General features: G+C 45.3%; 2 protein-coding genes across 4 annotated transcripts; both read left to right on the forward strand.

The window, feature by feature from the left end:
- Positions 1–863: 863 nt before the first annotated feature.
- Positions 864–4,925, forward strand: LOC123412806. 2 transcript variants are annotated; one of them, XR_006613610.1, is made up of 3 exons: positions 864–1,313; positions 2,540–2,790; positions 4,673–4,925. XR_006613610.1 is itself a non-coding variant. In XM_045105749.1 (2 exons), exons 1-2 carry the CDS (start codon positions 1,067–1,069, stop codon positions 2,542–2,544), a joined length of 252 nt encoding a protein of 83 aa, XP_044961684.1. In that variant the 5' UTR covers positions 864–1,066; the 3' UTR covers positions 2,545–2,849. The 2 variants fall into 2 exon arrangements, 1 of the variants encoding a protein (XP_044961684.1); XM_045105749.1 differs by lacking the exon at positions 4,673–4,925 and having other exon boundaries at positions 2,540–2,849.
- A 654-nt stretch (positions 4,926–5,579) lies between these two features.
- On the forward strand, positions 5,580–6,897 carry LOC123412807 (phosphopantothenoylcysteine decarboxylase subunit VHS3-like). 2 transcript variants are annotated; one of them, XM_045105750.1, is made up of 5 exons: positions 5,580–5,778; positions 5,850–5,983; positions 6,067–6,135; positions 6,212–6,376; positions 6,462–6,897. In XM_045105750.1, the coding sequence occupies exons 1-5, from the start codon at positions 5,751–5,753 to the stop codon at positions 6,663–6,665; spliced, it is 600 nt and encodes a 199-aa protein (XP_044961685.1). In that variant the 5' UTR covers positions 5,580–5,750; the 3' UTR covers positions 6,666–6,897. The 2 variants fall into 2 exon arrangements, with proteins under 2 accessions (XP_044961685.1, XP_044961687.1); XM_045105752.1 differs by having other exon boundaries at positions 5,862–5,983.
- Positions 6,898–11,537: the final 4,640 nt, after the last annotated feature.

The following is an 11,537-nucleotide window of genomic DNA, read 5'->3' on the forward strand; positions in this document are numbered from 1 at the left end:
TGCGAAAGTTAGACAATAGTTGGCTTGCTTTAGTTGCGACGATTTTGATCTGTTCTTTCGTTTTGTCCTTTGATATAGTTTTATTTTTCAAACATTAAGGATTGATATTGAGTGATCGCAAACCAGTAATGTTTGGGGGGGGGTGTTTCCTTTTCTGATATTTTGTCAACATTTATGCTCCATCTCATTGCTAGCCAGGAGTATATGGAAAAAACTTTTACGGGGGTCCTTTCCCCTCTTTAAACTCGTGTGGCAACCAACGGTTAGAAGAAAGAAGATGGTGATGAAGCTTATCATTTTGTGGGTGCTTTTTTAAGGTTATTCTATGCTAGGCTGTTTTCCTTTATACTCGCCGTTGTTTCTCTTGATGATTATCAGTTGTAAAATGTCTTTCGGTGTTCACTTTTTTAATAGAAAAATATTTTCTTTGTTTTTAAATATAAGTTTTTTTGATATTTTACTAAATGACTACATACGGAATAAAATGAGTAAATCTATATTTTAAAATATATTTATATATATCCGTATGTAGTCTTTTAATAAAATTTCAAAAAAAACTTATATTTAAGAATGAAGGAAGTAACATTTAAGGCTTGTTCCGTTGAGGTGGATTTGAAAGAGATTGAGGGGGATTAAATCCCCTATAAGCCAAAATCCCTGTAAATTTCCTTCAATCTCTGCAGGAATGGGATTAACTGAACTAAGCTTAGGCGACCAAAAGAATATTAAGTCTTGTCAAAAACAAAGAATATTAGGTCGACCAGGTTGTAGAAATATGTTTTTTTGTGGAGGTTGTTGAAAAATGTCGACAGCGTCGGAGCCGTGGAGCGGCACGCTGGTGGAGTCGTAGTGGAGGGAAGCGTACCAAACCAGTCAAAATCCGATTCCAACCAACCACCAACCACCAACCACATCCCCAAGTGCGAATCCGCCCGCCCAACGCCGACACGGCACCAGAACACCCCGTCACAGCGGCGCGCCTCCGAGCCAACCCCCCGCGCGGCGGCCACCCTCTACCAACGTCCTAGGATCCCGCCGGTTGCGCTGCGCCGCTGCCGAGGGAGAGATGCGGCGGTCGTCGAGCGGGGCGCGCGTGTCGGAGGGCGGCGACGCGTCCTCGTCCTCTTCCTCGTCGGGCCACCACGGCGACGGCACGGCGCTCCCGACGTTCGACCCGCAGTCGGCGGCGGGCCGGCGGGAGGCGTCGCGGACCCGGGCGCTGGGGCGCGCCGTGCACTGCATCCCGCTGTTGCTGCTACTCTGCGCCCTCGTGCTCTGGCTCTCCGCCGCCTCCACCTCCCCGGTCCACCTCGGTAAGATTCCTGCCGGCTCTTCTCCTCTCCTCGACACCGATCCAGTCGCCAACTTCGTCACGCGCCCCTGGAGAAATCGTCGATAAGACCGCCCCGTTTCGATGCAGAATATTAGTGCGTGCACCCTTCTGAATCCGATCACAATGCTCTTGGTCTATATGTTTGACGAATGCATTCATAAACGGGTGAAATACAATGCCCCGTTGCTTGTATGTGAGGCCTATTTTAGGACTTTTATCAATTTGTGCTAGGTTGTGTTTACCGTAATCCTGCAAAGCTTTGCAATAAACAAAATGCCCTAAGTAGTTGGCAGCACATCACAGGGGGAAAGACTGAGCAACCATCACCCTCCATCGCATGAATTAGCATAAATACTAGACTTCCTCCGTTCCGAATTATAAGATGTTCTAACTTTTTTCTGAACCAGATGTATATAGACCCGTTTTAGTGTGTTTGTTCACTCATTTCAATCTGTATGTAGTCCATATTGAAATATCCAAAACATTTTATAATTCAGAACAGAGGGAGTAGTTAGCACATGGTACCCCAGATATCCTCACGCCAGTGCCAATCCTCCTTGCAATAGGCAAGTTATTGCCCTGTTTCCGGCATCCCAGCATCAATCTTGGTTCCTATGCCTTATAGCCACTGAAACTGTTTGATGCTTCAATCAGGATATGTGAGATAGCACCTGTGTGCATCTTGCTTTATAGCTGCAGAACAAGTACCCAGTTGCAAGTACCTACCTACCTGTTAGTTTACTACATCAGCCTATCGGGGGATGGAATGCACTTGCGCTTAGAGCAATCTTGCTTCACTGTGCAACTGAAGTGCAGTATCGCATTGTTGATATTCACACTCTCAGGACTCATGAGCCAATTATCAGAAAAAACTTTGGTTGTTTTCAGTTGCTTTGGGAATCTGTCTCCAGCTTAAAGTGTACTTTTGAATGTGCTGAATCATCATATGGTTTAGCTGGCAATGTGCAAGTCAGTAGGATAAAAAGATGTCCATGTGCTCGCCCTCTCTGCAATTTTCCAGTATCCCAAGTTCTGTTATGCATTTGATTCCCCTGATAGATGCTACACTGTATTGACCACTCGCAGACTTGCTTCCTGTGGAATTTTGAATTTGGTAGTGCATTGTACCTACTTATGTATTATATTAATTTTTTGTTTTGCCCCCAAAATGCTTTCTGATGATCATAATTTTGCTTCTGTATACAGACTGATAGTAGAAGGGTATGGCAAATGGACTTAATATCTGGTTTCCACAGAGTTCCCCCCAAAAGGGTACGGTGAAGTAGATCAGGAATGATCAGGTGGTACAGGAGGCTTTAAGTTGGTGATTGGAAGGTTCAGTACAGCAGCAACCTCACCTACTAGGTGGCTACTTTGGAATATTCTTTTCAGTTTTCACTCCAGATTGGAGCTGGTGTGATTTGGCCCACCAATGCAATTGTATACGAAAAAACTGAGTATGTATTCTTTTCCAACACTAACACACATATACAAATTATGAAATTGTTTTTATACATGTTCTGATGTTTTGACAGAAACACTCAATACTAGTGAATATGTGATAGCCAGCAATGTCAAATCACCATTCGGTTGTTTTCAGAACGAAAATCATAGCCAACAATGTCAAATCGCCATTTGGTTGTTTTCAAAAAGAAAATCAGGTATCCATCCCCTGTTCTTTTTCAGCAGAAACAAAACCCACGACTTAGAGCACGTTTATCACATTCTGATAGCATCAGTTTACGCCCTTGGGGTAAGGAACTTATGGAGTGTCATTGTTAACTGATTTGTGCCGTGTTCTTATGAACTTTTAAAAGTTCCCACTTAGTCGTCTCTTTTGATTCATCTACTTGTGATATTGCCCGTAGCAACACACGACCATTTAACCAGTATCTAATACGTCTAAATATTTCTATATTATTAGCTTATTTCATGCTACTTTTATGTCATAACTTCTAAAAAAAAATGTTCTAGACTGATATATTAATTTGCTTTAGCACAAAAAAAGTTATCGACTGATCTATTAATTTGCTTTGGGATCAGTTTGTTTTTCTAGATTAACCAATTATTTCAGTTCTTAGGACTAGTTTTTGTTTTACGCTATTTTTGAAGTTTTTCAAGGAAAAACTTTTTTTAGGACACAAAAACGGGTTTCCTTCACCGGCCCTTTCTTCCGCCGCCTCGGGCCATTGTGCGGCCTCCAATCTTCCCGAGCCCGATGGCTTTCGCCTTCTTTCAGATCCGACAGGTGTTTGCCTTCTTCTTTCTGCGGCGCCCTCCACCACGTCGCCCCCTTTCTATGCTTTGGATCGGTGCTTCGCGGCTTTGCACACCCGCCGATAGTGCTCGCGGCTCCCTCGGCGGAGGCTGTCATTCATTGTCGAATGCAGGACCAGTCCCTCGCCGGTGTGATTTGCCTTCGGGACCCGCGGTCCCTTGTGTTGCCCCCAGTTGGACCCCGTGCACGAGTTATGCAATGGCAAACTCTGACCGCATGTTGTCCAAATCCCTGCGCGGGGCATGAGTGTACGAGTTGTGCAATGGCAAACTCGACCACATGTGCCTGAACCCCTACGCCCGCCGGGCATGAGGGCCGACCAGAACCGAACGACAAAAGCCCACTGGGCATAAGGGGGGCTTGCGAAGGTCTGATTCATTCACGATGTGTTAAAGCCCCACAACATCAGTGAGATCCTGCTGCAATCGCACAAGGATGGCGAGGCTATGATATCAATTTTGCCATCGCCCACTCAATTGTGAACGCTACAGTGTCCGGACCGCCAAACAACATGTCCTGCATTCATCAACCATATTATGCATGCAAACAATTATGTTGGTATTATATAGTTTTTTCTTCCAAAGTATAAGATGCATTGATTTTTTAGAAAGTCAAAGTTCTCTATGTTTAAGCAAGCTGGTAGAGAAAAAATATTGATATCCACTAGATCAAATTGGTATCATGAGCATTTAGATCATTAAAATAGTGATCTAAACAATCTTATATTCCTTTATGGAGGGAATATTTATTATCCTACTTAATTGGTATTGTAGACATTGATACCTTTTATATAAAGATCAAATATAAAAGTATTTGACTTTTAAAAGGAGGAAGTATACCAAGTGGCCGGCTTGGTAAGCTACCAACAAAAAATTGAAAAAAAGGAAGTATAAAAAATCGTAAACACGAAGGCTGATTATTGGCTATTACGGGATATTACGGAACTTTCTCTTAATACTCTCTACCCTTCCCCTGAATTTCATCGGGGTGCCTCCCCCCCTTATAATCCAATCAAAAACTGACATATCAATAACAACCCCTTTTTTGCATGGTAATAACAGCCCGTTGAGGAAGTATATGTCAATCAAAAGGGGGAAAAAAGCGAATTTATTAGTAAGTTTTCTTTCTGAACCGGGTTTACACCCCTTTCCATTACTTATTAACGGAAATACATCAGTTCCAGAATTCACAGAACGGGAAAGAAAGTAACGCGGCTTCAACGCACTGCTCAGGAAACCTGGCGCATTCGCCCGCCATTGAAACGAATGCTACGGAGCGAAAACCTGGCAACACCATAATTCAAAACACAACCCTATTAGAGCATGGTTAATAGTACAGCCAGCTGCTGGCTATATGATGTTGACACGTCATCTATAGCCAAGCTTATAGCCCGCAAATACAATAGATAGATGTAAATAAGTACTATTTTATTAATACAAGGCCCACCATCATCTCTCACAAAATGTCTAGGAGCACGTGTTACAGCCGGCTGTTAGTTTGTAGCCCGCTTCTCTTCTCTCTCTTCCAACTCATTAGAAATATATTATTTTAAGTCTTACAGCCCGCCTACGTCATCCTATTGTACTTGCTCTTACATGCCCAAAATGGCATAGCCCTCACGCAAAGCATAACAGAAGTCTCTGCATTCAATCGTATCAGATAAATGATACCGAACTGAACAAAGTCTTGGGACGATCGCAAAATGTTTGCGCTTTTCAACAGATCTTTGGATGAGGTCTTCTTCAGTACAACCCCCTCACTAAACGTATAAGGGCAGTATGGTCATTGCACGTTCTGTACCGTATCTGTCGCGCCGTCCGCCCGCCCGTCCGTCGTACATACGCCACGTCACCCACGCGTCGGCGGTTTGGTTGAAAAAAAAACCTAACTTCATCATGCCCGACTCCGCCACCGCGACGTCTCCACCGCCGTCCCCGGCGCCGACGTGGCTCCACCCCCCCCCCCCCCCCGCACGTCTCCGCCGACGCCGCGAGTCCAGCACACGTCGCCTCCACCGCCGACGTCTCGTCTCCGCCATCATCGGTACGCCGCCGCACACGTCTCCACCGGCGACGTGACCCTCTCCCTCCGCTTCGACGCCGGCGGTTGCAGTGACCGACGTGGCACCGACGTCGAACGATGTCGATCAACCCTTCGACGACGGACAGTAAGTTTTTTCATTTAATCCATACAATTTTTCACGATTTCATTGTACATTGATACAATACCTATTGAAAGGTTTATTAATAGATCAAGACAACACCGGATATGCTGGCGATGACTCTAGTAGTGATGATGAATCTTCGTTATTCAATGCAAATAAATCACTCGGACATAACTATATGAGTCAGGATGAATCATATAGTGGTAATGTAAGTGTTGTGTACGTTGACTATAAATAATGAAAATATAAGTTATTACATTAACACTTACAATTGCTATTGAATTTAAATAGGTGCATGCTATTGATGACAATGACGATTATGACAGCGATGATCAATCTTATGCTGAAAGTGGAACCCAGGTATGTTTTAAATATGTTGTTGTATTATTACTAACATACAAATTGTATTACCACTTACACTTCTGAATCTGCACAGAGAAATACCGATGGTGACGCTGAGACGAGAACCTTACATGATGACAATGATGAGAATGATGACAATAATGAGGATGATAACAATGATGAGGATGGTGATAATGATGAGGATGATGATAATGATGAGGATGATGACAATGCATCTAATGAAGGAAATATGAGCGAAGTAAGTTATATTACATGTTCAAATTACTCATGAAAACTAACATATCAAAAGACTGACGAACATGGTGATATGTCTTATTTTGCAGGGGGTGTTGATGGTTCTAATGGGAACGATGAACATGTTGGCGATCTTGATTTTGACCTTGACATCAGCTATGATGAATATCAGCAAGAGACATTGGATAGGCATTGGGAAGTCATGGCCAAGACATTCAGGTCAAAAGGAGAGGCGTACATGTTCTATAACCAGTACGCCAAAGATCGTGGATTCAGTATCAGGAGGGACTTGAAAAGATTTGGAAAAGGTTCCCAAAAAGTTTTACGCATGAGGAGGTATCTCTGTTCCATGGCAGGAAAAACATGGCAGGAAAACGACAGGCAAAATTTTTAACCATGGAAGGCCGGACCCGCACATTGAGACTGGAGAGTCGATGTTTCTGTGAAGCCCATTTAAAAGTGAAGCTTGTATGACGCCCTCGGTTTAATCGTACGATAATCATACACGCAATGCGTACGATCAAACCCAATGACTCACGGGAAGATATCACAACACAACTCTAGACACAAATAAAAATAATACAAGCTTCATATTACAAGCCAGGGGCCTCGAGAGCTAGAATACAAAAGCTCGATAAACACACAAGTCAGCGGAAGCAATAATATCTGAGTACAGACATAAAACATGGGGTGCCTTAGAGAAGACTAGCACAAAAGGAACACGATCGAACGAGGCGAGGCCTCCTGCCTGGGAACCTCCTAACTACTCCTGGGCGTCAGCGGCCTCCACGAAGAAGACACCATCGGGACGGCAGTCGTCGGCAGGAAAACTCCATCTCCTGGGCTCCATCATCTGGTCGCAGCAACGGATCAAGGGGACAAAGGGGGGAGCAAAGCAACGGTGAGTACTCATCCAAAGTACTCGCAAGACTTACATCAGAACTATGCTAAATGCACGAGTATCAAAGAAGGGGTTTTATATGTGGACTGACTGCAGCAATGCGAGAACACGGAGAGAAGGCCTAGTCCTATCGAAGACTAGCATCTTCAGGGTCTTGCAGCAATAGACGAGAGTAGAACAGGGGGGGGGGTAAAACATTAATAGTCATATTGTTGCGGCAATATTAAAGTGAGGTCACGCCTAAAGATCCTCCCTCGACTCCCTGCGAGGAAGCAATCCCGAGGCAAACTAATTCCAGTTAAGTAACAATTGTAGTTGTATAAGATCAGGGCACAACTCCAAGTCGTCCTGTAACCGTGGACACGGCTATCCGAATAGTTAATTTTCATCCCTGCAGGGGTGCACCACATGTCCCGTCACGCTTGAAAACACTCTGGCCGGACATACTTTTCTGGGTCCTGCCCGGCCTCGGAATATCGACACGTCGCAACCCCACCTAAGACTAATCAGAGAGGTCAGCCCGCCGGTCTAAATCCTAAGCGCAAAGGGTTCATGGGCCCAGTTCCCCTCCGTGCTCCTGCATGATGCGAGGGCGACCGACGTTAGTCCTAGCATCCCTTAATCACAAGCGCAATGCATCTCGGGACCACTCGGGCGCGCGCCACTTCGATTGCTGACATCTGAAAAGCTTCGGCTGATACCGCGACACCGAGTACCCATAATTCTTCCCGCGTAGCCGGTTAGTGCGAAAAGGTCTCCGACCAACCCAGATCAAATACCCAAATCCATTAACATTTTAATTAGGCCAACAACACAGTCTCACGGGAATCCACCCGTCTTAACAACTAATCACCAATAATCCTAGTAACATGGTCGAGTAACTGTGTGGTTGTAACATCGGGGGGAATCCGAGGTATCACCCTCGTTGGATACCGAACGGTGTATCCATCAAGGTGGGATTAGAGGAATCACCCTTGGGGGTCCCACACTTGAGGGGTTGCACGACAGAGGCGTCATCGGGAATGGTGAAAGAGGAATCACCCTCGATAACCACGACCGACTAGCTATACTACAGAGATATCATCAGGAGTACTTAGCAAGGTGTCACCCTCGGTACCAGATAATATATCTGTAGCTCGTACAACGAAGGGGGTGTATGTGCTGTGTCGGGGCTGGCTCGTCGATCAGGGATCGAGATTTGAAAACAAGCGGGGCAACTGAACTACGGGGTCTGAGGGGATGACTGCTCCACCTATACTAAGCAGATTTAAAGTACATGACTGAAAGTAGCAGTTCATCAAAAATAGGCTATGCATTAGATATAGGAGCTAACTACAACAGTAGCAAAATTCTAATGCAAGCATGAGGAAGAAAGAATAGGCGATATAGGAATGATCAAGGGGGGTTTGCTTGCCTTGCTGCTCTGCGGCAAAGGACTGATCGGCAGGGTCGTAGATGTACCCGGCCGCAGCGTCAGTCTCGGGGTCTACCGGTAAGAAGAGAGGGAAGAAACAATAAATAATAGCAACGGTGCAACACAAAGCAAGACATGACAAGATGCAGGCTAGACATGAGCTAACGCAGCAACATCCGTCATAGACGGGTCGGAAGAATATCTGACGATATTTTCCGGGTCTCGGGCTACTACCGGTCATACTGGAAACGATGGAAAAGTTCCATGTTTGTTATGCTAGGGACGCGTGACAGACGAATGGACCGTGTATCCGGGTTCGTCTCGCTCTGCTGATCAACTTTCATGTTGAAAATATTTTGATCTGACTTACAGATTATTTAATATTAATTTGTAAAGTTTTATTCAATAATTAGGAATTAAAAACATATTTAAATAATTTAATAAAAAGCTATTATGACATCAGCAGTTGACTGGTCAATTGACCAGCGGGTCCCGAACGACATAGGCACAAGTTTTAATTAAGATTAAATATTAACTAATGAGATTAATTTAGTGGGGGACCCACGTGTCATATTCTAATTATTCTAATTAATTAATTAATTAATTAACTAATATATCTATTTATTTATTTAATAAAAACTTTATTTTTATTTTTATTTTTAAATTTCACTTTTCTTTGAAAAGGGGTGTGGGGCCTCCCTGTCATAGACAGCGGGGTGCGTTGGCCACACCGGTAGGTGGCTTTAGGCCAAATACATATTTTTATTCACACATACATAACAATACAAATATCGTATTCCTCCACATACCTATATACGCAAATACATACATAAATACGGGCTTCAAATACATACATACATACATACGGAATACATCATTTGTTTTTATTTCTTTCTAACTCTCACCCCTCTCACAACTCTCTCTGTTAACACAAGAGACAACACAGAGTTCTCTGTGCTAACTCAACATAGAAGAACATAATCTTCAATCCTTCCTACCGGTCTTTACCGTCGACGGATCGAAGCCCCGTTTGCCGGAACGGAACCGGGACGGCGAGGAGAACAAGATGGTGGGAGGAGCCCGAGGAGGGGCTCACCGACGTTGACGAGAGGGCCCGATGAAGCCAGAGTTCTCGTGAGGCGGAGTAGACGAAGAGGAGGAAGACGTTGCGGTGACGGTGATGACAGTGGTGACGTGCCGGCGAGGTCGTGCCGAGAGGGGCCGCGGGATGGAGCCCGACGGGGAGCTCCGGCCAGCGAGATGGGGCCCGGCCTCGACCAGTTGGTGAGGCAGGTGAGGCCGACGGGGGTGGCTTGCCGGAGGGATGGTGGTCGCCGGGATGGGGGGGGAACCAGCCGAGGTGGTTGTCGGGATGGCCGGTGGGGAGTGAGGCGAGGCCGAGAGGAGGGAGGCCTCGGGGTAGGGAGGGAGCTCTGGAGGCACGAGGGGAGGAGGAGGCCTCAGGGTGGGGAGGAAGAGGCCGGTGGAGGGAGAGGGAGATCTGGCGGGGTGAGGTAGGGATCTGGGGCTCGGCTCGGTGGGATGGGTTCCTGGGAGAGAGAGAGGGTGAGAGAGCCACGAGGGGGGGCTCGGGTGTCGTGGGAAAGTGGCGAGCGAGAGGGAGAAGGTGGCGGCGGGGTGGGGAACCGAGCGAGGAAGGGGAGGGGTGAAGCGCTCGCTAGGGTTTGGGGGGTGGGCGTGGCCTCGCCGGCTGGGCCTCTAGGCCCAGTTGGACCAGGGGGTGGGGGGGTTTCTTTTTCCTTTTTATTTTTTTGTTTTCTTTTCCTTTTTCTATTATTTCTAAGTCTTTTTAGTACCTAATTTTATTTACTATCACTTATAATTTATTTTGTATACTTTTACTTCTTTCTTTTATTTATTTGTTTTACATTTACTATATTTCTCTTTACTTATTTTGTTTAAGGCTCCACCTCTAAATATATTGGGCTTATCAAATATTCCAAAAGTGCTCGATTCATTTTTATACTTTGCTAGGGAATTTTTATAACTCCCCTGACATTTTCATTTCATCAATCGAATTCTTTCCTCGTTTGACTTCATCTTAAAGCATCGAACTTTGATGTGGTTTCAACCAACACGAGATCCTTGATATCATTAACGATGACGTGGCATCATTAGCGCGGGATCACTGTCGCTTAATTACAATCATTACTGTAGCAAAAAGTCGAGGATGTCACAATTCTCCCCTATTAACAAGAATTCTTGTCCCGAGAATTAAGAGGTAGAGGGAAAAAGCCCGGGGTATTCATCACGAAGATGATCCTCGCGTTCCCAAGTGGCTTCATCTTCACAGTGATTTGACCACTGCACCTTGAGGAACTTGGTGACTTTGCGACGAGTCTTACGTTCAGCTTGGTCGAGAATGCGGACCGGATGCTCTTTATAAGAGAGGTCTTGTTGCAGCTCAAGCATACCATGATCCACTGCTCGAATAGGGTCCTTGAAACAGAGACGGAGCTGAGAAACATGGAAGACATCGTGAACCTGAGAAAGGTTCGCCGACAGTTCCAATTGATAAGCCACTCTTCCACGCCTTTCGAGAACAGTGAAATGACCAATATAACGAGCAGCTAACTTGCCCTTAATTCCGAAATGGTGTGCACCTCTCATTGGTGTGACACGAAGATAAGCCTTTTCGCCAGGTTGATAGGCCATATCTTGATGATGACGGTCATACTGACTCTTCTGATGAGACTGAGCAGCCTTTAGATTATCATGAATAATGCGGACTTGATCTTTAGTAGGTTGGATAATATCTGGACCGAAGAGTGATCGGCCCATTGAACGATGGCTCTGGAATTCCATACGAAGCCAAGTGTAAAGGATACC

The sequence above is a fragment of the Hordeum vulgare genome, chromosome 7H, assembly GCF_904849725.1.
Source record: "Hordeum vulgare subsp. vulgare chromosome 7H, MorexV3_pseudomolecules_assembly, whole genome shotgun sequence".
NCBI lineage: Eukaryota > Viridiplantae > Streptophyta > Magnoliopsida > Poales > Poaceae > Hordeum > Hordeum vulgare.

Bases quoted from the DNA above. Each gene is read 5' to 3' on its own strand.
- LOC123412806 (XM_045105749.1), top strand. From the start codon at position 1,067: ATGCGGCGGTCGTCGAGCGGGGCGCGCGTGTCGGAGGGCGGCGACGCG.
- LOC123412807 (XM_045105750.1), top strand. From the start codon at position 5,751: ATGTCGATCAACCCTTCGACGACGGACA. The intron at 5,984-6,066 runs GTAAGTGTTGTG...GAATTTAAATAG, and splicing joins ATGAATCATATAGTGGTAAT to GTGCATGCTATTGATGACAA. The intron at 6,377-6,461 runs GTAAGTTATATT...CTTATTTTGCAG, and splicing joins ATGAAGGAAATATGAGCGAA to GGGGTGTTGATGGTTCTAAT.